This window comes from Eumetopias jubatus, unplaced genomic scaffold, assembly GCF_037043125.1.
Source record: "Eumetopias jubatus isolate StellerSeaLion01/CBP00866 unplaced genomic scaffold, mEumJub1_p1.0 scaffold_12, whole genome shotgun sequence".
NCBI classification, from domain to species: Eukaryota; Metazoa; Chordata; class Mammalia; order Carnivora; family Otariidae; genus Eumetopias; species Eumetopias jubatus.
Genome location: NW_028274818.1, coordinates 68,524,709 through 68,547,934, shown reverse-complemented (window position 1 = coordinate 68,547,934; position 23,226 = coordinate 68,524,709). Strand labels below are relative to the sequence as shown.

General features: G+C 59.7%; 1 protein-coding gene across 2 annotated transcripts in view; it reads right to left on the bottom strand.

Moving 5' to 3' along the window:
* Window positions 1-4,869: 4,869 nt before the first annotated feature.
* The window catches only part of LOC114215676 (calpain-8-like), a 40,272-nt gene continuing 21,915 nt past the window's right edge, over window positions 4,870-23,226 (bottom strand). The window contains exons 10-21 of one of the 2 annotated variants that reach the window (XM_088016878.1): window positions 21,125-21,314; window positions 19,063-19,088; window positions 16,568-16,805; window positions 15,801-15,837; window positions 12,577-12,645; window positions 11,069-11,126; window positions 9,863-9,927; window positions 7,111-7,179; window positions 6,690-6,768; window positions 6,353-6,469; window positions 5,552-5,610; window positions 4,870-4,893 (exon numbers count right to left, since the gene is read on the bottom strand). In XM_088016878.1, the coding sequence (XP_087873004.1) occupies window positions 4,870-4,893; window positions 5,552-5,610; window positions 6,353-6,469; window positions 6,690-6,768; window positions 7,111-7,179; window positions 9,863-9,927; window positions 11,069-11,126; window positions 12,577-12,645; window positions 15,801-15,837; window positions 16,568-16,805; window positions 19,063-19,088; window positions 21,125-21,314 (1,031 nt within the window). Of the gene's footprint in view, window positions 4,894-5,551; window positions 5,611-6,352; window positions 6,470-6,689; window positions 6,769-7,110; window positions 7,180-9,862; window positions 9,928-11,068; window positions 11,127-12,576; window positions 12,646-15,800; window positions 15,838-16,567; window positions 16,806-19,062; window positions 19,089-19,259; window positions 19,272-21,124; window positions 21,315-23,226 lie in introns of both variants that reach the window. The other variant, XM_028111827.2, reaches the window with a different exon arrangement.

Below are 23,226 nucleotides of genomic sequence, written 5' to 3'. Positions count from 1 at the left end.
CAGTCCCCGCCAAGAGTGGGACACAGACAATGGGGTCCCATCAGGGAGAGAGGGAGGGCCACCCAAAAGTATTCAATACTCTGCAATGGTCACCTCACTGTGACCACTTCCATAGAAATAAATTCCATCCCCCACTCCATTCCGGAGATGGGTTCACAGCCATAGGAGACACACAAGACCAACCGGCAACCTCAAGGCAGCAAACAACGAACAGGCTTGTCGTCTGGGGAGATGACACTAGCCTCATCATTACCATTTTACTAAATAAGTCATTTTAAATTAATTACGTTGCACTCTGGAAAGCATTAGCTCTGGTTGACTCTTCCGTTCCTGCTGATTATCGCATTGGCAGAGATCATTAGTCCAGCAGATCAAGTGATGCGGGTGCACTGGGTGAAGACACGCTCACCATCCCCGGCCATGGCAGGTGCCCAGGAGGCCAAGGGCATCGGGGACAGAGGCCGCAGCTGGGCAGCTCGGCCCCCGTCCCCGTGACGTCTCTCAGGACGTGGCTGAGAAGGGCCTCCTCCCTGGTCGGCTTCATCCTCTGCCCTTTGGTTCCCTGGGAAATCTGTTCATTAACACGTCAACTGCTTTCCTCTCAATTCAAGAGAGTCTCAAAGAAGCTCCGGAAACCGTGCCCTCAGCAGAGGGGACAGGGGAGGGGAACTCTGGGGCTGGCGGGGGGGCCTCTGGGGCCACACGTGGGGGACCAAGCTAGCGAGAACCATCCCAGGAGCGTGGGGTGTGAGCCGTGGATGTGAGCAGACAGCCACAGGCTTGTGTTCTGCCATAGCCACCGTGATGGGATGGACGTGTGTGTCCTCCAAACCCCTGTGTGGGAGCCTGAGCCCTGAGTCCAGTGTGATGGTCTCAGGAGGGGGCGCGTGTGGGAGGTGACCAAGCCCTGAGCAAGGGTAGAGCCCCCAAGGTGGGATCAGAGCCCAGGAGAGCATGCAAGGAGGCTGTCTGCAGGCAGGAAGGGGGCTCAGCCCAGAACCCGGCCCCTGCACCAGACCTCGGATGTCGGGCCCCCTGCACAGACCTCGGATGTTGGGCCCCCTGCACGGACCTCAGACAGCCGGCCGCCTGCACCGGACCTCGGACATCCGGCCGCCTGCACCGGACCTCGGACGTCGGGCCCCTGCACCCCTCAGGGTCTGTTGTTTACGGGCCGTCCGCGGTGCGTGGTACAGCCGGAGCCGAGACTGCCCTCTCCTCTCTGAGCCTCACTGTCCTCAGCAGCGTGGGGGAGCGAGGCACCCGCTTGCCGGACCCCTTGGTGTAGTCATGTGCAGCATGAATAGCCAGACGGCAATGGAACATTTGCCACGTGCTGGTCTGAACACATGGGCCAGCTCATTTCATGCTGATCACAACCCTGTGAGGTCAGTCCGACGATTATCCCCATTTTCAAGGAAGAACATTTAGAGACAGAAAGGAGAGCAATAACCGGGTGGCCCAAGGCCACACAGCCGCGAGACGCAGAGCAGGAAGGATCGAATGAAGTGACAGGTGATGTGTTTCACAGAAATCCTGGCGTTTAGAAAAACTCAGCGCCATGAGCTGTTATTGCTGTTAATTTCATGCCTTCGTGGGCTGGACAGGGAAGGCCAAACAGGGGTGAGGACGTGGAAACACTCCCCGCTCTGGAAGGGACCCTAGCATGCGGGCTCCCCAGCCCTGCCTGCCACCCTGGGCCTGGGGTGACCCCCGCCGATCCAGGAGCTGCTTCCAGGCACCTTCATCCCCCAAACACAGACCGCTGGGGTCCACGAGCTGGAAAGGAAGTGGCCCCTCGCCCGCTCCCTCCCATTGCCGACAAGGAAACAGGCCTGCACGAGTCCACGACTGGGGGAGGACCTTTCCATCTGAACCGAACCCCCGCCTGGTCGCTCGCGCTCGCACACGTTCTCACCTCCCCTTGCTTTATTTCTCTTCGCCGACGCACTGGGGATAGCGTCTCACTTACTCGTTTGCTTCTGCTTCCTGTCTGCTTCCCTCAACCAGGCTGCAAACCCACAAAGACGGATTTCCGTCGGTGTTGTCCGCCGCCGCGCCTTCAGAGCTAGAAAGTGCCTGACACTTTGCGGCCAATCAGAAGTTGGTGTTGACTGAGCGAGTCTCCGGCCCATGGGGTGAGCCCCTCGTGAGCCTGCGTCTGCTGTGCGAGCCACCCCGGGGTCCACATCGGGCTCTGCCGACAAGGCACTGGCAACAGCGGACCCCACTTGGCAGCTATTCCCGAACTTGTGGGCATCGCTGGGGCACGGGCCCCCTCCCAAGGCTGAGTTTTAGTCCCACGGGGTCTCTCCTCCAGGTCTCCAAGCTTTAACACCTCCGATCTTCTCGTCCAGTTGCTCACGCGACCAAACCTACACGTAGCAGCCGCTGCACCTGACCCATTTGAGAGCTCTGGTCATGCATTTAATTCCTGGTTATGACCTTACACAGGTTAACATTTGTTAACTGTTAACCACTGCTGTGGTTCCTGTCTCTGCTGGACCGAGATCCGACCCAGCTCAGGATAACCACCCACAGCCTTCCACCGGCAAGCCCGGCACCCTCGCGGCTCCCTGTCCCTGTCCCCGTCTTTGCCTTTTGCTCATGGCAAAGCCGCCTGTCTCTGCCGCGGTATCTCTCCTGAGACGGTAGGAACGCCCCCAAGGACAGAGGTCATATCTCACGCGTGTGTGTAGCCCGACAACAGCGTAGCATGCTTCCCTGCACATAGTAGGTGCTCAGTTATGCTCGACGAGCCTCACAGACGTTTGGTGACCCAGATATTCCAACGTGGTATGAAAGCCACTGTTTCCACATGCTATCCCACCTCATATAAATACCAAAGAAGACACAAAAAGGTAAAAAGTCCATGTGTCCATAAAAACACACCAAAACAGAGAGGAAGAAGCTAGGGTCCATGCTTTAATTCCCACAGTGCAAACGGGGACCTGGAGACGTGACACGTGACGGGTGCCCGTGAATGCCCCCACCACGGGGTCGGGCTGTGACTACGTCTGCGTGTTATTATTTACATTTCCGTTGGTGTTGGCATGGGTGGGAGGGGTCCCAAGGACACCATTCCTGCCTGGGCTCAGTGGAGAGCCTGCCAAGCCCCCCGGACGGCAGGCAGCCCCGAGACCAGCAGCGCCTGCCCGCCAGAAGCCCCTTCTCGGTCTCCCTCCCCCTCCTCCCCCCGTCCCTCCCCCCATTTCTGGGGGAGCATCGATCAGAATCACGTATGCCATAGACAGCAGCCCTGTGTAACCAGGACAGCGTTGTTGTGGGATTCAGGAATTAACTAGTGGTGGGTGTTTCGCAGATGGAGGTGGAAGTGGGAAACCCTCGTGAGCTTCTTCAGACGAGTCTCCGGGGTGCTTTTCTGCTCCAGGGTGGCACTTTTGGCCTCACCCGGGAACGATCCCCTTCAAGGACCCTCCCTGGGGCCCCTTCTTCTCTCTGGGTAGTGAGGACACGGCCGCCCAACGGGCTCCGCGGGTCCTTCCAGCCCAGGAACAGAGGGAGAAGACGCTACCCAACAACCCGAATCTCGGGAGGCCCAGGATGGTGCCCCGTCTGGAGATGAGTCTGAAAGCTCTCCCTCGGACACAGAAAGGAGAAGTAGCTGCGGCAGGATCACGGCAGGGAAGGTGGGAGAAAGCAGAGGAGGTGTCCTTCGGGGCTGCCATGACAGAACCTTCCAGAAGAGGATGGGCCTCTTTTTCCTGGGCTCTCACCCTCATGCCGTTCCCTGCATCCAGGGCATCTGTCCCTCTTGTTAGCCGGTGCCCACACAATGCCCAGGATGCAGCTGATGCTCAGTAAGCGTTTACTGGACCGGGGTCGAATGCCTGCCCCGCACAAAGCCTGCTCCCCCTCCGGCGGCAGCACGAGCCGCTCCCTCCGCTCTCGGCCTGTCCTTCTGCCCCATGAGGACCCGCGCCAGCAGAAGGGGGCCCATGATGGGGTCTGTGTCCTTGTGAGAGCCCCAGAGAGCTTGCCTGCCCCCCCCCCACCCGCACTCCGCTCTCTGCGAAGCGCATGCACGCAGGGCCAGGAGCAGGACCCAGGGGCCTGTCCCCAGAGCCCGGCTGCCTGAACACGGATCTCGGCTACCCGGCCTCCAGGTCTGTGGGAACAAGCCCTCAGCAGGCCGAGCACCTCACCCTCCCATCCCAAGGCCGCCTGGGAGACCCAGCTCTGCCCCATCTGCCCCTTAGGACACGCGGCTTGGTATCCACTTTCTCACCAGCCATGAAGATCCTTGTGTCCGGCAGGGAGAGAAACCCAGCCGGAACTGCGTTTCCCTCTTTGTGGGGCAGGAATTCCCTCAGCAAGGATCTACCTCCCACTCGGCAGACGTTGACTTCTTGGGCCTCGAGTGCAGAAGGGAGGCCCACTCCTCCTTCCTCAAAAGGGCAGAAAGCAGCCCACCCGCGCCCCTCCTCGGAGGGCTGGAGATGCTCCTTCCCGCGCTGCCCCAGAGGCTGCCCCAAGAGATCCGGCCGCGTCTCCACCCCAGGAGCTCTGGGCCCATCTTTTCCCAAAACCTCTCTCCTAAAGCATGAGAAGCAGGGCCCTCCGCACTTTGCACATCGCCAGAGGAAAGCAAGAACCATTTGGACCAGACTTTATTTGACTGTGGTCCCTCCGGGGGGCTCCAAGTTTGGTCTACACGCTGCTGAAAGAGAGGCCAGGCCCCCAGACGGCACGGGTGGGACAGGCCGGGACCTCCAGGGACGCTGACGGGCAGGGAAGACGGGACAACCAGTGAGTGCCATTCAAATCCTCGTTCACAGAAGCGTGAAGAAGGGGAGAAGGGCAGCAGGCGGGCTGGTGCGGAGCGTCACCGGGGTTCACACGCCCGGGTCAGACCAACACACAGCACAACCACTGCAAAAGAAGGACCGCAGGGTGAGCTCAGCGCTCCCCCAGGAGCTGGTGCGACGGTGCCCAAGACGCTCTCCCGCCCGGCGTGGCGTGACCTGTGATGCGTCCACGCTCCAGGGGGCGCCTGGGAGTCCTTAACTCAGTCCCAACCCCACGAGCCCGCTAGACAGGTGGCTTAGGAAAGACCCAGACCCAAGAGGGCAAACAGGTTCGCATGTGTGTACATATGTATGCACTCAGTGTCAGGGTCAGCACTGATGTCCGGGGGCCTCCAGGAAGACCTTCCCGCATCACTGGAAACAGGTCACCGACATTCCCACTGGTTTCTGGTCACCTTCCCTCTGTTAATCTAAGACATCTGCTCCTGGAAGTCAGCCATTAAATCGCACCCAGCACCCACACTTCCATCCAAATTAGCAACGGCTGGTATCCCAACAGGATTTGAAATGCAGCAGTAGCCTTATCTTCAAGATAATAACGGATGCGTGCTGGGAAGACCGCAGGGCAGTCCCATTTCTCTCCGCAGTGCGGCGCCCAGAAGACGCATCGTGGCCGCGTGGAAATAAGACAGGTCGCTGTGAACGAGCCCCACTCAGCACCCATAATGACCCAGAATCCAAGTCCCATCAGCAAGCCGTTCACCAGAACCCCAGCTGCCTACCTCAGCCAGGGAGAGCCGGACCGTGCCGCTCTGGTCCTTGTCCAGCAGCCTGAACAGTTCTAGAATGCCAAAGAAAGAATGATATGAGACTTCGGAACGTAGAGAGCTACTACCCCCGTCCACCGTCCCCCTGTGAGTCCCCCCGCCCCGACCCCCCAGCCCCCACCCGGCTGCAGGGACTCTGGAAAGCTCCATGGAGGTTTGGTGCCCCATGTGGGTTTGGGAGCAGGCGTCCCTCTGCCCCAGGGGACATTTGCAGCTGTGAGCAGCGGTGGTCAATCGCCATCTTCACCCTCTGAAACTCTAGAACTTCATTCTTTCCGTGGGAGCGTGCGGCGGGAGGAGGGAGCTGTGGACGGACCGCGGTCGCCCCCTTGGTGGGCCAGCCACTCCCTCAGCTTCCTCTCTAGGGGCCCAGCCTTTTCCCATTGGGACCACCCCTCCACCCCCAGTGAGGAGACCCCTCCCTGAACAGGACAGCTTCGCGCGCGCCCAAAACCCCGAGGCGGTGGGAGCACACACATCCCCTCCTGGGAGCTGATACGGGCTCTGCACATGGCCCCGAAACAGACACTAAGACACTTAAGCCCTAGGACTCGCACTGCTTGACAGCTCGCGACAGTCAGACAGCCCGCACCAGCACCAACAACAACCAGTGTGGCAGCGTTCTGAGGCTCCATGAAAGGGCAGCCCCTGACCTTGGGCGTGGCCGGCTCGTGCCGCCTCCCCCAGGAGGCCTGCCTGGCTCCGCCGTCCAGTCCTGCGGCGGAACGGATGGGGCTGAGGAACAGGGGGACTCACTGAAGAGGGTCTCCAGGCGGGTCACACAGGCCACAAAGCCATCAAAGTCGATGCGGAGTCTGCCGTCCACGTACCGCAGGGCTAGGGTCTGCTGCACCTGAGTGCTGAGCGTGAAACCTGCGGCGGGGGACCTGGGTCACGGTGGTGCGCAGGGCTCGGGGCTGACACGGCCGGGCTCCTCCATGGGATGCGGAGCCTCTGGCCACCCCATCACAATCCTCGGGGATTAGCCTGCACCCTGGTGCTGGATGAGGCCCGTGGCTCCAGCATCAGCTTCATCACCATCCTGTTCAGAGTGTTTCAGATGAGCACATTTTGTCCCAAGATGGCGTCTCACCTGCCTTCCCGAGGGCCATCCTCATCTCTTGGGCGTCGATGGTCCCTGAGTGGTTGTGATCAGTTTCCCGGTAGATGTCCTAGAGCGGGACAGAGATTCCAGGTAGAAAACAGCCTTTGGAGGCCCCACCAGAGCGACTCCCTTCGCCCACTGCTCCCTCGGGAGGAAGAGACCTCCCTGACTCCTCCCAGGAAGTTTCCGGAACAAAGGGAAGAGCAGGGCTGAACGGCAGGGCTCTCTGTGAAGGGCTCGGCACAAGCACCCCCTAGTGCCCCCTGAACATCGTGTCCGGGTTTTGTGCTGGGTTTAAACACTCAGACTCTGGTCAGACTAGGGAGGGAGGTGCAGGGCAGGGAGGGGCGAGGGGCTAGAAACAGAACCGACCGACAGGGGACCAGAGCCCCGAGGAGAGAAGACTTACCAGGTACTTCTGAATCTTCAGCCAGAGCGTCCTGAGTTCCGCCAGCCCCAAGGTGCCCGTGCCGCTGCTCTAGGCACGGTCAAGGCCAACACGCCCAAACGCCACAGGCCTGTGTGCCATGTTCTCTTGTGACCACAGCGTGTGCCCTACGGCCTCAGTGAACCACCCATGTGCTCAGTAAGCAGGGCCCCAGGGGTCACCGTGGGAAGGGTGATGGGAAGCCAATTCAAATTAAGATGAAAGGGTCAGGCACCCCCACGGCCCCCCTTTGAGGTCACGAGCCCAAAGACCTCGGAGCAGGGTCATTGATTAGATCCAACACCCTCGTCACCCTGGCTTGCAGCGGGCTGGCCGAGGACAGCTGGAAAGACACCTCCAGATTTAAACTCCGTGAGTGGTCATTGAAAAAACTTGTTGGTGAGAATGTCATATGTTAACAGAAAAGTCGTCAGGAGCACGGGACTGGGATGCTCAGCTGCATGGTTTGCACACATTTGTCAGCTTGCCGCGAAGGGGCTTGGAGCTCCCACCGGGACGCGGCTGGCTCACGGGCCACCACTCAGCCCCAGGGGTTCTGGGGACCTCCCTCTGTCCAGCTCACACTCCCTCGACCAGCATTAACGGAACCCTGGGCTAGACGATGGGGACCCTCATGGAGTTAAGGCTCTGAAAGCACCCGTTCTCCGGAATCACAGCTAATGGATAACCACCGGTGTGTTAAAGACACACAAGGGTGTGCGGCAGACCGCCAGCCCCACACCGTCCAACGAGCTGAACACCCGAGAGCGTACACCACCCTCTTTAAGTAAGTGTGGTTCTCGTGTCCATGATCCACACCGAGGGTCGGAGACACCACAGCCTCAATCCCTTGCCAGGAATGCGACCGGCGCCCCTCCGCAGAGGGAGCTGGTGCTTGGGTTTCTGCACCCCGCGCCCCACACCCCCCTCCCAGTGACCACAGGGGCTCCAGTTCTTAACCCACTTCCCAACACAAGAAACAGTTTCAGAGCATAGAGAAACTTCTCCAAATTTCTACACCCGGAAAGTGCTGGAGCCGGAACCTGGATTCCTGTCTGCTCCAAACCTTGTCCCATGACACGGGGACCCTCAGTGCCTGACAGAATGGCTACGGTGACCCAGGCCCTGTCCCAGACCTGCTGAGTCAGCATCTCCAGCAGTGGGACTCAGGCAACCGTATTTTTTAAAATCCCAGGGACAACAAAGTGCTGATGCTATGGTACTTGAAATATGGGGCCAAGTGGAAAATTCCAACCTAAAGGGCCGTGTGATGTATTCTTCCACATAAATGAGCTCGCTGGAATAGGCAGGTCTGTGGAGACAGAAAGTGGACTGGTGTTTGCAGGGCAGAGGTCGGGCCAGTTGAGCAGGAATGGGGAGTGACTGCTAATATGGGTACAGGGTCTCTCTCTGGGGTGATGAAAATGCTCTAACCTGGGTGATGCTTGCACAACTGTGAATTTACTAAAACCCATCAGATGGTACCCTGTAAGTGGGTCCATGGTAAGGTGTGTGAGTTGTATCTTGATAAAGCTGTCGTTGTCACCAAAGTCTCCATGGGCAGGTCCGCAGCATGTCCTGGCTCAGAACCACCACCCACACCACCTACACTGTGGGACACACACCCCCGAAGGTGACGGAGCCACGAGAGAAGCAAACACCGGGGGGAACACGGGGGGCTAGCAGCTCCCAAATCGACATCCAAGTCAGTGGTGAGTTCGAGAAGATGATTCAGAGACCAAGGGACTATTTGCAGCAAAGTGAATCAACACTTAACCATTCTTTGTGGCCCACGAATAAGTTGTTAAGCACACTGGGCTCACAGAAGGACACAGGGCCGAAGAGCCCCAGTGTCTATGGCTCTGGACCACAGGGACAGGGCCCTCTCTCCATCGCTGATAACCCTGGGGGATCAGCACACACAACGTTTGCAGAACCCCTCTGCATGCAGAACCCCTCATCCAAACCAGTCATGCCTCCCACCCCGAGGTCATCAGGCCTCATCCTAACACTGAGGAGAACCCTCCAAGCAACCATGTTTCAAAGAAGTTGCCTTCACCATCCACACGATGGAGGATGGTGACCTGGTCCCACCCGCCGCAAAGACCATTCTCCCTCTGAACCCTCACTTAAGCTTCCAACTGGAATGTGCTAGCCTCCTCCATTCCTTCCAAACACTCTTACACATTCTTCAGTGTAAAGTGAGGGTTAAATCGGGTCAGAGAGAACAAATAGGTCTTACCTCATGTGATAATTCTAAACTAGTGGGAGTGACTGTGGGCGGACTGTGTTACTACAGGAGACAGGCCAGACGTGGAGGGGGAGGGGAGAGAGGGGGAGGGAGATGGGGGAGGGGAGAGAGTGGGGGGAGGGGGAGGGGAGAGATGAGAAGGGGGAGGGGAGAGAGGGGGAGGGGAGGGGTGGGGGAGGGGGGAGCCTGGCGGGTCTAACGGGAGGAAGGCACGATGCCTGGCACTTGCCGTCTCTGGATTCGCGGGCTGAAACCCGGAGCACCTCACCGGCCTCACCGGGAAACGGGAACAAGCGTGAGCTTCCTGCGGAGCGAAACGAGGCGGCGCGGCTTTCCCTACCGCGCGGGCGGCACAGCCGCGGGCTCCAGGCGCTCCACCACCACGGGTGCCCCTGCTCGCCCCCTCCCTCCCCTCTCACGGGAAAGGTCCAGGAGTCCCGGAAATCAGGGCAAAGGGAAAATACAGCAACAGGCAAAGGATACGTCCATCAAGCTGATCATCTCCCTGCAAGTGTTGGTGTCGAATCCAAGGAATTTTACATCTGCTTCTGAACATTCAAATGGAAAAGGGTGAGGATCCGGGTCTTTGGAGGTGGGAGAGAACCTCCCAGAGGCATGTGCGCTGCTCAGCAGCCCCTCAAGCTAACCCTGAGCTCCGGTTCCCTCCTCCACCAGGGGGAATAACAGCAATAATAATACTTGCCCCAGAGGCCGGCTGTGGATAAAAGGGACAATGCGAGTTCCTAGCACAGCGCTTGGACATGGTTCGCTCCTAGCAGGACGGCTAACTCTGTAGGGACGAGCCCCACACCTCGTCCCCAGAACCGCCCCACGTGGTCGGAACTATCAGCATCCCCATTTTGTAGATGACGACATGGAGGCCCAGAGAGGTTGAATAATCTGCCACCAGCAGGGGCGGGCAGGGTCTAAAGGCAGGCCCTGGAGACCAGCCCTGACACCTTGCGCGCTCACCTGCTGGCACCTGCTTGGAGCTGCCTCCCTGGCCCCCACCTCACCTGGCCGCACCCGGAAGCCAAAGACCCTGCAGCCGTCCCCTCTTCTCTCACCCCTTCTCAACAGAAGCCAGGGCTGGAGCAGAGAGCAGAGACCGTCCAGCCAGAGCCTGCGCCCCGCTCAGCCCCAGCCTGTCTCTCGAGGGCCCGAGGGCTCTCTCTGGGCCTCCTCCTCCTCCTCCTCTGTGTGCTACATCTCAGCCCAGTCCTGGCCCTCGCTCCACCAGTGGGAAGCCGCAGACAGCCCGTCCCCATCCCTGTTCCCGACCCCATCCTCGTCCCCGTCCCTGTCCCTAACCCGTCTCCCCTGTCCATCCCCATCCTGGGCCAGACAAGAAGCCAGGACCTGGGAGTCAAAACCACAGCTCCACGGAACAGGCCCTCAGTCTGCACTGTCCCACAGCATCAACCTGGTATGTCTGGGGAGACGTCATGGGTCTGGTCACCCTCAGCCCAGCTTTTCCTCCCAGGACCCCCCAATCCTTCCAGCAGCGTCACCCCCGCCCCCCTGCTGGACACCCTCATGCCCCCAGGGTCTCCTTCCGCATCTGTATCTGCAGAGCTCATGACCCCAAACCTGACCCCCCACACACACCCGTCCCTCGCCCCCACCCCCCACCCTTCACCTCTCTTAGGCTCCCACGATCTTTCTGGAAAGCTCCAAGGAAGAACTTACCTTTGGAAAAAGCCTCATTCAGAAGTGTCCTGAGTTCATGGACACCAATCTCAGAATCCTGGAAAGAGGAACCCAAATGTGAGTCACACCAGGTCCTGGCAAGTTTCCAGGGTGTGAGGCTGATGTGGACCAGACAGCACATCCAAGGGCCCTGGGGCATCTTTAGAAACTCTAGTTCTCAGCTCCTCTGGGGTCCCGCACAGCCTGGCGGGAGTGTGGCGAAGGGCAGGACCAGGAGCCATGTGCCCGCCGCCGAGTGTCCTTGCGACCTCAGAACGGCGTGGCCTCCGTCATGGAGTAAGGACCTGTAGTTTTGTAAACTTGTGAACACCATATACACGCTCGATGGAACGTGTCATTCATGTGATGTGATTTCTGCGGGTTCACAGCTGCCGGCCCAGTGCAGCTCCCGGGATCCTGGTCTGAGCATCCAAATAAAGCAGAAATGGACTCATTTTTGCAAGGCTTCTTCAACAGCGAAGGAACTGTATGTACGGTTTCATTTCCTGCAAAGGGTTCCGACATATTTTTTTCTATTCCATTCTCTGTCCTGAACGTCCCTCGGGGTGGACAGTATTGTTTCTCCCCTTCTGTTAAGAACTGAACATGTGTGTCCCCCAAAACCCTGTATGGGAGCCTGAGCCCAGTGTGATGGTCTCAGGAAGGGGAGGTGACTAGGCCCCGAGCGAGGGTGGAGCCCCTGCGGTGGGATCAGTGCCCTTGCAAAGGGGCCCCAGAGCTCCCTGGCCCCTCTCTCCACAAGGAGAGCACGTGGAGAGACTGTCTGCAGCCAAGAAGGGGGCTCAGCCCAGACCCCGGCCCCCTGCACCAGACCGCGATCGGCTGGCCCCCTGCACCGGACCTCAGACGTCAGGCTCCCTGTACCGGACCTCGGATGTCAGGCTCCCTGCACAGGACCTCGGATGTCAGGCTCCCTGCACTGGACATCAGACGGCCGGCCCCCAGATCCGGGAGCAATCAGGGTCTGTTGTTTACGGGCCGTCCGTGGTTCTTGATGCAGCAGCCGGACCCGAGACACCAGCCAAGACCCTGGAGTACATCCCAGTACCCCAGAGAGCAGTGCATCCACTACTTATGGGGCCGTGTGACCCCACAGGCCTGGAACGTGATGAACCCAAGTCTGCACACAGCATGGAGCAGAAAGGGGCCGGGGCACCACTGGCACCGGACCTGGTGTGAATGCTGCGGCCGAGCACCGAGGGTGGCAGCCAGGGTAGGTGAAGCATACGATTTAGGGATGTCTTGCCACCCTGCTTCTGGATTTTCTATTTCCTGAAGGGTCCGTCGATGCAGCGAGACACGGCCTTGGGACCATCACTGTTCCCACAACACAGGGAGGAGCCCAGAGCTGAGACGGGAGGAGGCCGCGGAGAGAAGCTGGGCCCCTTGCCCTTCAGCCCACGGAGACGCCAGGGGACAGAGGCTGAAGCGGCCTGAGGTCTTGGCCACCCTCCTGCCTGTGGGGAGGGCGTGTTGGCCCCACTCACCTTCCCCGCAAGCTTCCCCAGCAGGCTCCAGAACTGGCCGACCTCCTGGTCCACGTCGCCCGGGTGCGGCTGACGGGAAGCACAGCAGAGAGTTAGCGGGGGGGTGGGGGGGGTCGCTGGAAGAACAAAGATTTCACGTCCGTCACTCCCTGTTCCTACTGCACACCCACCACGTGCTGACGTCGGCTCCGTGGGGCGCGGGGCGGCCTTGCCTCCCTGATGTGAGGAGGTGATCCCGCCAGCCCTGAATTTCCAGTTTCAACCCATAATCGCTTCGGACTGACCGCAGAGAATCTCCGTCTGGCCTGGGGGCCCCCAGAGGCCCCCCAGAGACCTCCCAGGAGTCTGTGAACCCCAGAAACCGCGTGAACATGTTGGGTAGCGTCCATGTGTGTTTTCCTAGCGTTCCTCATACTCTCAAATCACCCCAGGATTCGAAAGTAGTTGGGGGTCACAGCCTAGTGGACGTAGCAGAAGTCGGAGCCAGAAGACGGGGTTCGGACACAGGAGGGGCCGCAGGGCGGTTTGCCCCGGGCTCCCAGAACCCTCCCTCACTCCCTCAGTCTGTGGTTAAATGACGAGGCTGCTCCCCGGCGCTCCTTCCAGAAGCAAACACCAGCTGATGGGGTCAAAGTCCCATCAAAGTTACAAACTTTACGTCATTGGGTCTGTCCAGGGACTTGCAGCCTGACGGGGGCCCCACCCCCAACGTCCCCACTGACAGACGGGAAGTCACATGCTTCCCGGGAGGCTTCAGGAGCTCCCAGAAAGTCAAGTCCATGTTCTAAAACCATCGCCCGGAGAAGCAGAAAAGGCCGGACGTGGCCTGGCGACACCGTACAGGTGGGAGTAACAAGGACGGTGGCCATGCTCACCGTTGACAGGGACTCACTACCCACCAGGCACCTCAGGGATTAATTCCCTTACTGCTCATGACTCTTCTGTGGGGTGGGTCCCACTGCGGTCCACACGGCATACGTGCAGTTAAGTAACACCAGGACCGCACCTCTGGTCGGCTTTGGAGCCGTGATCCAAGAGGCAGCTTGTGTGCTTCTCCGCCTTTAGTCAGAAAACCAGAGCACATGCTCTCGGGGCCAAACATGCCTGCAGCCCCGGGGCTGCCTCCTTATCCACAGCTTGGGGACAGCCACGCCTCCCTACCGCTTACACACACAATGAGCAAATCCGAGAATACATCTGAACTTTCCAGAAGAAAAATGATAAACACTTGCCATCACAGGTAGTGACTTTCAAGAGGTTTTGTAGAATAAACGGGTTACATTGTTCCCATCACACAATACACTGAACGCCGAAGTCTAGTGGGATGTCCACCGACTCCGGACGTGGGGTTAGATTCTATTATCCTCGGGGGGAGGGGGTTGTGAAATTACAAACCAAACAACAAAAGCCACAAAGCCAGGATATGGAAGCGGGCACACGCAGGTGGGCGGCAGGCACACTGCCACCAGGTGGGAGCACCGCACACGGATCACGGGAACGAGAGGCATTTGCATGATGGCGTATGTGGAAACTTGCGGTTTGCTCATTCCTTTAAAGAGATTTCTTGGACGCCTGGCATGTGGCAGGGGCCATCCCTGCGATCTGTAAGTCTTGAGTGCCCCACGGATGCGACCCCCGTGTGCGTGTGTGTGCACATGTAGGGCCCTGGAATCCTGGGAATCTCATTCATCTCTGCGGGACCTCACGAGGGAATGCTGGGCGCTAGGCTGGGGGCTCCTGGCTCACAAAGGGTCGGAGCCCCAAGCTCGCACAGAAGCCCCCGGGCAGCTCAGGAGCAGCAACCGTGAGCTGAGACTGGGGCGTTCCAAGGGAGATTGGTGAGCACCTGCAAGAGGAAGAGTCTTCCCATGAAGCAGCAAGTGTTTCAGGAAACCCCGAGACCTCGGGAGGGGGAGCTAGGAGCCCCCGCAACGCCTCGGCTTGAACTCCTGCCAACCTGGTGCCATGGGGTCGGGGCCAGCCTTCCATCCAGGTCACAGAAACCAAAAAGGGGCGGAAGGCTGGCTCCTACCACCCGAATTGCAGGCTCAGACCCACGCCCTCCATTCGGGCACATGGGCCTTTCCTGGGACAGCAGCAAGAGAGGCGGCTATGAGAGAGGAGTCCCCGAGGAGACTGGGCCTCTCCCCGGGGCAGGGTAGGGCGGGACAGCTCCGTCACCAGGAACCGCCAGCCCAGAAAGCACCGCCGGTGCCACCTGTCCCTCTGACCTGCGGCCGGGGCGCTGCTGGGCACCGGCCATCCAGGGTCTGACTGGAATGCGCCACGCGGACAGTGGGGGCGGGCGATTCTGTCTCATGAGCTCGTGACATAAGCCCCAGAGCTAACCTGAAGCTAAGAGAACACTGTGAACTATACTGGAATTAAAATAAAAAACATAAAATGACACTGAATGAATGAATGAATGAGTGAGTGAATGAACGGACCCCAGGGCTTCTCGCGCCTGCAGGAACAGGAGCATGCAAACCCACCAGGTGCCTCTGCCAGCCCGGCTCGGCAGGACCCGAACCCGCAGCCACCGGGCCGACAGGCGGCGGTGGCCCCGTGAAGACACAGTCGCCCACCCCCAGCGCGCATTGGTGCAGACAGGGCAGGGCGGCCTGCGTCTACCCCTCACGGAGCAGCCCCTCCGCGAGCAGCCTCCACAGGGGCCACCAGAAGAAAAAGACAGCGGGCTGAGGACGGGAATGGGCGCACTTTCTTCTTCCGGCCTCTGCCCTGACCTCGCCCCTCCACGGGGCCCCCAGACTGCGTGCTCACTCCAGCACCCCCAGACCCCTCGCACGCAGCCTGAGACCTGTCTCCGGCATGTCTGGATGAGCTTTCCTTCATCGGTTTCATGTGCCTCCACCATCTATCCCCGAGAGCCTGCAGGTCTGAGAGCAGAGGCTGAATTCTCCCTCCCACTGCCTTCTCTGTCCCGCCCAGAACTGCTCAAGAGCACAGGCCCGTTCTGAGGGTCCCGCCGACAGATGCGGGGGACAGACGCCCAGCCCCCAGGGGTAGGGATGAGCCACCCAGCCTGGGTTGCCCTGCTGCTGTCCCATCTTTGTCAGGAAGGACCAGAGCCTAGGAAATGTTGTGGCCCTGATGAATAAATGGTCATCATCCTTCATATGTAAAGAACTTCTACAAATCAACAAGAAACCCCGAATGCCTGGTATGCCACAGTGCCAGAGCTTCTGTTCTGAAGGATTTCATACCTCATGTGGGTTTCCAGCCACCACAGCTCCCATCTCCCTGGAACACAAAGAAAGGAGAAAAACAAATACGGTGAGTAAACAGGACAGCTGACTGGGTTCTTTCAGGAAGCATTTTACTTTTCTGAAGCATTGGCTTCCTACCCAAGACCCTCAGTCCCTACTAGCACCAAACTGCACGGACTGAATCTTGACCCACATCCTTCCCTTCTCCCCCCAATCCCCAGCCCCCCCCCCCGGGTTTGTCACCAGACCCTTCATGAAACCTGAAATGTTTGCCCTGCTGGCCCGACTCTGGGGGATTCTCTCACCACCTGGTCACTCTCTCCTCCCCGGGAGACCCAGCTCCGTGAATACCTATACACACAGCCTCTGGACAATGAGCCAGCAAGCCCACAGGCCGTGTGGGCATGCAAACCCCTACGTGCTGTGTGGTGTAATGTGCGTGTGTGGTGCGTGTGCATGGGTGTGTGCAGAGGAGGCGGTGATCCCTCTGGATCCCACTCCCTGGGCTCAGGGACCATCCCTGCTGGAGGAAAGCCCTCTGCCCAGCCTTGACCTGTTGGAAGCCAAGAGCCTGGTGTCCCATAGACCCACAGGGGAGAGAAGGGGACAGCGAGCGAAGGACCCGTGGGAACAGGGAGTTTTACAGATTCCGTCTGGGCCACGGCGGCTGTGACCCAGGCCGTGCACCTGCCAGACCACACGTGCCCCCCGGCCCAGGCACTCAGCCCCCGCCCCCCAGCACTGCCCAAGAACAGGATACACACACGGCCTTGGCCTTCCGTGAGAACAGCCTCAGGCAGAATTCTCCGTCCTGGAAGGGCTCGAAGGTGGACGGCACAATCAGGTACTCCCCCGGGGTCAGCAGCAGCCGGCCGGACACCTCCCGCAGGTTGGCATGGGTGCTAGAGCGCACGCAGGGCTGGCGGCCCAGGAAGAAGTTCCGGCCCAGGGGCACATCCGTGTGGCTCTGAAGCTGCACACAGCAGGGCAAGGTGAGTGTCCCTGGGAATCATGGAAGACGGTGGCTCCAGAGTGTGGTCCTACGCTCCGATTTGGGGTTGGCTGATTTTTAATGCCGGGCTACAAACCGGGAGGCCTCGGGTTCTGCTGAGGATGCACCCGTGTCCCCCAGCAGGTGTATTTGGGCACTTCTGGCACCAGGCCCCGTGTGAGACACCGACCCTGTTGATGCCACAGTGGCCGACCCCTTGCCCCCTCCCCGGTTAAGCTAAGGGGTGCAGAGCAGGGTCTCGGGTGCACACTGAGCTCCTCGCTGGGGATCTGCCTCACGAACCCCACTATCGATCCCACAGACCCTTCTCTGCGGCTGTTAACTGGGCGGCCCTGAGCCCCCAGCTCGGGCCTGAGGCTGGGGGGCGAGCTGAAATCCTGCTCCTCAAGCCAAAGCAGCCAGAAGGGCCCCTCTGCTTCTGGGAAACCATTTTGCAAGCGGAGGGCCAGTCGTCTGGGAGGCCCCCCAGTCTCCTGGCTCTCCACGGAGGGAGGATGCGCCCCGCGGCCCCTGTTTGGTGGTGGGAGGGCCTGGTGTGTGACGCAGGCTAATTAGTGAGTGCAGGGTGCCCGGGCTGTCATTATGGTGACTAGGCCTCCCGTGGCGCTGCGACTTTATGACCAATCTTCCTCAAGCCGTCTGCGTCAGAGGGCCGGTGCTGAGAAGCCGCAGGGCCGTGGCTTCTGTGTGACCTGGAACGCCCACCCCAGAGGGGATGGCATCCATCCACGGTCACCAGACCTGCTTTGGATCACAGGTCTGCTAAGCGGAGGAGAAAAGTGGGGCCACCTGCCCCCAGCGCCCTGGCCGGTCGGGATTGCACGGGGATCTCCAACCAGTTCCTGCTGACCTAGGTCCAAGGGCAGCCAGCGCGCTTGGGACCCCCCTGCAAACTTCCATATTCTGGGCAGGCGACTGCTACAGGGGCGGCCAACAGGGGCCCAGCCAAGGGCGAGGTGTTGGGAGGTACGTGTCATTCTCGCCATCCCTGACACAGGGACGGGGGAGGCAAGGGACCCCAGGAACAGGCACTCAGTAGAGCTGAAGCAGGAAGCACACTCTCCCCATGGGAAAGAGGCTCACAGTTCCAGCAAGGGCCCCGGGTGCGGCAGATTAGAGAGCCCTGTTTGGGGGCCTGCATGGAACTGGAGGCAAGAAGGGGTCCCTCCGTCCTTCCAGGAACCCCACCAAGCCCCCGGCCCACAGCCTGTCTCGGCAAGGCCCAGCCGGGAGCGACAATACAGGGTTGGGCAGGGTCAGAGGCAGGTGGTCCTCAAGGTGTGGGCCCAAGGCCGGCCCGAGCGTCCTGGGGGACGTGTTAGGAGTGCACGGTTTTGGGTCCCACCCCAGCCCCATGGCACCGGGAACTCTGGGGCTGGGCCACCAGCTTTCACAAGCCCGGGGTCCCTGGGGCAGCAGCTGCGGAGCTGCTGACAGTGCACAGGACGCACAGTGACGCGTGTGGGGCCCCAGGAAGCACACCGCGTGTGCGTGTGATCGCTGTCTCACACACAGAGGGGACATTTCTGATGGGAACCACCACCCCAGACGTGACACAGATTTGGATTATTTTCTCGTAGCGAAGAGGTGTGCACTCCCCATCATCCGTCCTGCCTCCGCGTGAGCTCCATAACCAGTGATGTGTGTTTGGGAGCCAGCCGGCAGGCGGCCCATGGCACCGACGGGATCCTGAGAACGTGGGCCCCGTCGGCATGTGCCACACGGCTGGCAAATCTGGGAAAGCGTGAGGACCCAGCGATGCCACGGGGAAGACGCATCTCCACGTCATTAGCACAGTCGACCCCAGAGGGCCCCCACCACGGGTCAGGGGTTCCCAACCTCAGCCGCACGCTAGAATCACCCCCGAGATTCTGCAGTGACACGTCTGGGATGCAGCCTGCACACCCGCGTGTCCACCCTGCAGCCACAGAGCGGCTCACTGGGGAGGCCAGCTCGCACGCGGCCTGACTTTGTGCGAGCCAGGCCGGCCCCCCACACACACACCAAAGGCACTGTCTGGGGCTCTTCCTTCAACCAGCCAGGTACAGGGGCAGCTAGGGGGCATCAGCAGGAAACCCCAGATGTTAAGCGGGACAGGATGGTGTGTCACCGAGGAGACACGGAAGGGGCCGGAGCCAAGCAGATCAAGCGGCCCTTCCTTTTCTTGTCAGAGAGCAGGGCATTCATTCCTGTCTCCAGATAGAGGAGCCTGGGCACGCCGTAACTGCCTGGTTCCGAGCAAACCACCAGGCACACGGGCGCGAAGGTCACCACTGTCCCCTCCTGGGGGGCCTGGGGGTGGGACCCAGCATCATCTGTGCCACCTGCCAGGGTCGCTGGCTCACCGGATTGTGTGGGAGAACCAGCTTCCCTCCGAGTAAGCAGCCCGTGGCCACCAAGCCACATCCTCGGAAGGAAGGATGCCTCGGCCAGCGCTCACGTACCTCTCTGGGGACCTGCGGAGCAGAAGGAAAGAGCAGGTCACCCGCGACGGCGAGGCCCACCCTCTGTGCCCTGCATCCCTCCCCACATTGTGCAGACTGTCCTGGGTGAACTTTGAGGCCGTCTGAGACCAGTGCACCCTACAAGTCTGAAAGGGGAAAGGGGCTGATTTTTTATTTTATTTTCCAGTTGTGTGATTGGCCAGGACCCCACATTCCTGGGGGGCTTGATGAGAGCTAATATCTCACAGACCTGCATGCCTGCGCCCAAACCCGGAGCGGCGAGGCCCGTGGAAGGAAATGCAGGATCCTGAGCCCGGGTAACAGGCCTGAGCTGGTCATCACAGCAGGAATATGATGGGGGCCGGGAGCGGGACAGACATGTGGTCCTCCTCAGCCTCCGGGGCGTCAAGGCTGCTCCCCAGTTGGTGACAGGCTTTCAACCGACCCAGCTCTCCAGACTGCGGACATCCAGAGCCTTAGGAGTCAGTTAGGGGGTCACGGAACCGTGCCCCCTACGACCCTAGGTGCTCCCTACGACCCCAGGTGCCCCCCGCGACCTCAGGTACCCCCCTACAACCAGGTGCTTCCTACAAACCCAGGTGCCCCCCACAACCCCAGGAGCCCCTTATGACTCAAGGTGCCCTCCTATGACCCCAGGTGCCCCCTACGACCCCAGGTGCCCCCTATGACCCCAGGTTCTCCCTACGACCCCAGGTTCTCCCTACGACCCCAGGTGCCCCCTATGACCCCAGGTGGCCCCTATGACCCCAGGTGCCCCTCTATGACCCTAGGTGCCCCCTATTACCCTAGCTGGACGCTCACGAAAGCACGTAAAGCGCCTTCCCGGGCTTGGTCCCCGCGAGCAGGGTCTGGTCTGATGCTATCACGCTCTAGGTGGGGTGGAAGGGCCAAGCTCAGGCAGAACTGAGGTTATTTGAAATCCCTTTCTCCCGCTATCAAGCCAGGATTATGTTTCAGTGTGCATTCTTCCATGATGAGAGACGCACATACCACAGCCTGAACTCTAAAGCCCTAAGTTCCAAGAGAGGGGAAGGGAAGGGGCCGGACATGGTACGGGCTTGGCAACTGGTTTCTTATCACAACACTCCTTTTCCATGCATTAATTTATACCAAGACGTTAGGCCTCCAGCCGCTCTTGTTCTTCCCGATTAAAATTGTATTTTTCTCAAGAAATTCATTCTTCACAAAATTACATAAAAACAACCACCACGAATCCCTCCGGAATGTGTTACAAGGAGCCTTTGTCCATATAAAAAGTGAATTGCGATTTGTTCCTGGCTGGGCTTGTCAAGCCCCGAAGGCCTTGCTTTACCACATCCGTGAGGCCATGGAGTATTACCTGCACGCACCGCAGCCTGGGATGGAGCTGTGGTCCCCAAGCCAGGGGCACCCGGACCGAAGGTGGCTGTGTGGCTCCTCACCCCAGCCATACCTGCCTGTGTGTCCCAAGAAGAGTCTCAAGGTCACCCAGCGTGGGAGGAAAGGAGAATCTCTCCCATATCCGGCCTCCCTTCCCCTTTCAAATGCCTCGGGCCCCCGTTCTTGACTCCTGTACCCTGAGAAGCCTATACTTGGAAAGTCTAAAGAGTGCAGTAACCCTGAGCCCTCGAGGACAAGCAAAGTTTAAGGGATTTTGCATCTGAATGTTGTTAACAGCAGAGATGGAAGTGGTACAAATGAATTTCTAATGGTGGAATTCAGGTCCCGGGAAATCCACGGGGAGAGGCATTCACGGGCGCAAGAAGAGTGCTTGATGAGGACCATTCAAGTGATAGCAAAGATGCACCCCGATTCCCGGCCAACACAGTCCAACCAAAGACATGCAGTGTGTAATAAAGGGTGACCCAGCTCCAGGTACCTTGTAGACCGCGTAGCCGATGCTGAGCATGCCCTGTCCTATCCTTTTCCTGCGCCGACGATTCTTCTGCATCAGACCCAAGAGCACCGTGCAGCAGGGTTCACCGACGCCCCCCTCCTGGCTGTCGTCCCCCTCCTCCAAATGGATTTTGAACTGGGGATTGGTCCAGTAAGTGGCTGGAGATCGCCGAGAGGTTGCCAGGAGACCATGGTTTCCCCAAGGCGGGTGACGAGGCGGGAAGAATACAGGGGAAGAGCCTTGGTCACCCCAGAGAACGCGCAGCTGGTGGTAAGCGGGCCTCGGCAAGTCTCCCTTGCAGGGTGGCAGGCATCCCCTCCTCCCCCCCACCCCTCCCACGCACCCACAGACGCATCCTGTGGCATCCCACGGCATCCCGCGCCATCTGGAAACTTTGCACAGGTTCATCTGATCAACCAGGGGCCCAGACACGCTCGACTGGGAATACTCGAGGTCCAATGGCCCCAGGGCTGCCCTGGGATGCTCACAAGTGACCCCCAAGTCTTCTGGGGGAAACAGTTCACGTCCCCAGTTCTCAGCTCCTGGCCCGTGAAGACGAGCCCACCTCAGGGAGGGTAATCTCAGGCTGTGGGGGAGTGACAGCCATGGACACAGCCCGTCGGGCCAGCGTCTGTCCCCTGCCCTGGGGGCTGACCCTCTGCCCCTCAGCTAGATGGCTGCAGTGCTGAGACACCGGCCCCCAGGAGGGCGTCATGGGCTGTGCGTGAGGGAGAACAATGGGCAACCAAAAAGCATACACCTGCGGGCATTCTGAAGGACTGCTTCCCTCCAAAGAGGACTTTTAAAACTCTCTTGAAACAGCGATTCCACATTCCACAAGCCGAGGCACAGAGCTCAAAAGGTCGTCAGAGGGCACACGGCGGCCGAGCGTCACTGAAGACGCCGGGCCCAGCGGGCGTCCACACGCTAGGGCCTCAGCAGTGCCCGGGGGAAGGACAGACCTGGGGTGGGGGGCGGTCCTCACATCCCCTAAATGAGGTAAAGCGCGATGAGATAACAAGGCGTGCACAGTGACCAAGAGCCACAGGCCGTTAACGAGAATGTTACTTATTCAATCCCACCTCCCCAGAATCTCCACATCCACATTGTTTACTTGGGGCACGAGTACGAGGCTTTTAAAGGCCAAATCTCTGCAGCTTCCCAGGGAGACAGGCAGCTCTGCAACCCTGCACACGGACACCGTTACCAAAGGGCAGGCACAACCGCACAGTCGGGCCACTCCCGACCGCTAGTTGGCCACGCCAATGGGGTCACCACGGAGATTCTGTGCAGATACCTCCGGCGCCCTGACCGCTACGCGCTCTTAAAGCGATCCATGCCAGTTTCTTACCCGCCTTCCAAGCGCTCGCTAACGGCGAGCGTATTTTAATTTCTCCCAAATGCAACATTACGGCAATCCCTTCATTTTTTGTTTACTCCTTAACAGAGCTGGAGAAGAGAATGAGCCATAAAAATAATGCCCCCCATTTACAGAACAGCCCTGGTTCACGCGGTGCCTCGCACAGGGGGCATTAACGCTATGTCCTGAGGGTCAAGCAGCAGAGCTCGGCAGAGTCGTGGAGCTCGGGCTGGATGGGACAAAGGAAGACACGGTGGTCGGGACCCAGCCTGCGTGCACGTGGGATTTTATTATGATGCTGAGCGCAGCCCTGCAATGAGCTACATCTGGGCAGGGGGCTGGGGAGCTGGGGGTGGAGGGAGTGGGCTCTGCTCTCCTTCATTTCTCCTTAGGGAGGTGGGGTCGGTTTTTCAGGGTCTTCCTCCTGCTGCTGATTCGACCTAAGAGGAGCCTGTGCCGGATGCATCATGATGTCCCATCCGGCGAACCGGGGAGGGTTCCCCACCCAGGGAGACAAGCTCCCCCACCTCGGTCAGTGCAGAGGCAAGGGTTGCACAGACCATCCTCACCAGGGTGTTGCTCCCGTGGCAGCAGGGAGTGGCCATCCTGGAGCCCCGGCTCAGGCCCCCCACCCCACCCCCACGGCTCGGGCGCCCAGGCTTAGCACAGCGCCGGCTACTGAAGCAACAGAGCGTCTGGGGCTCGGGTGG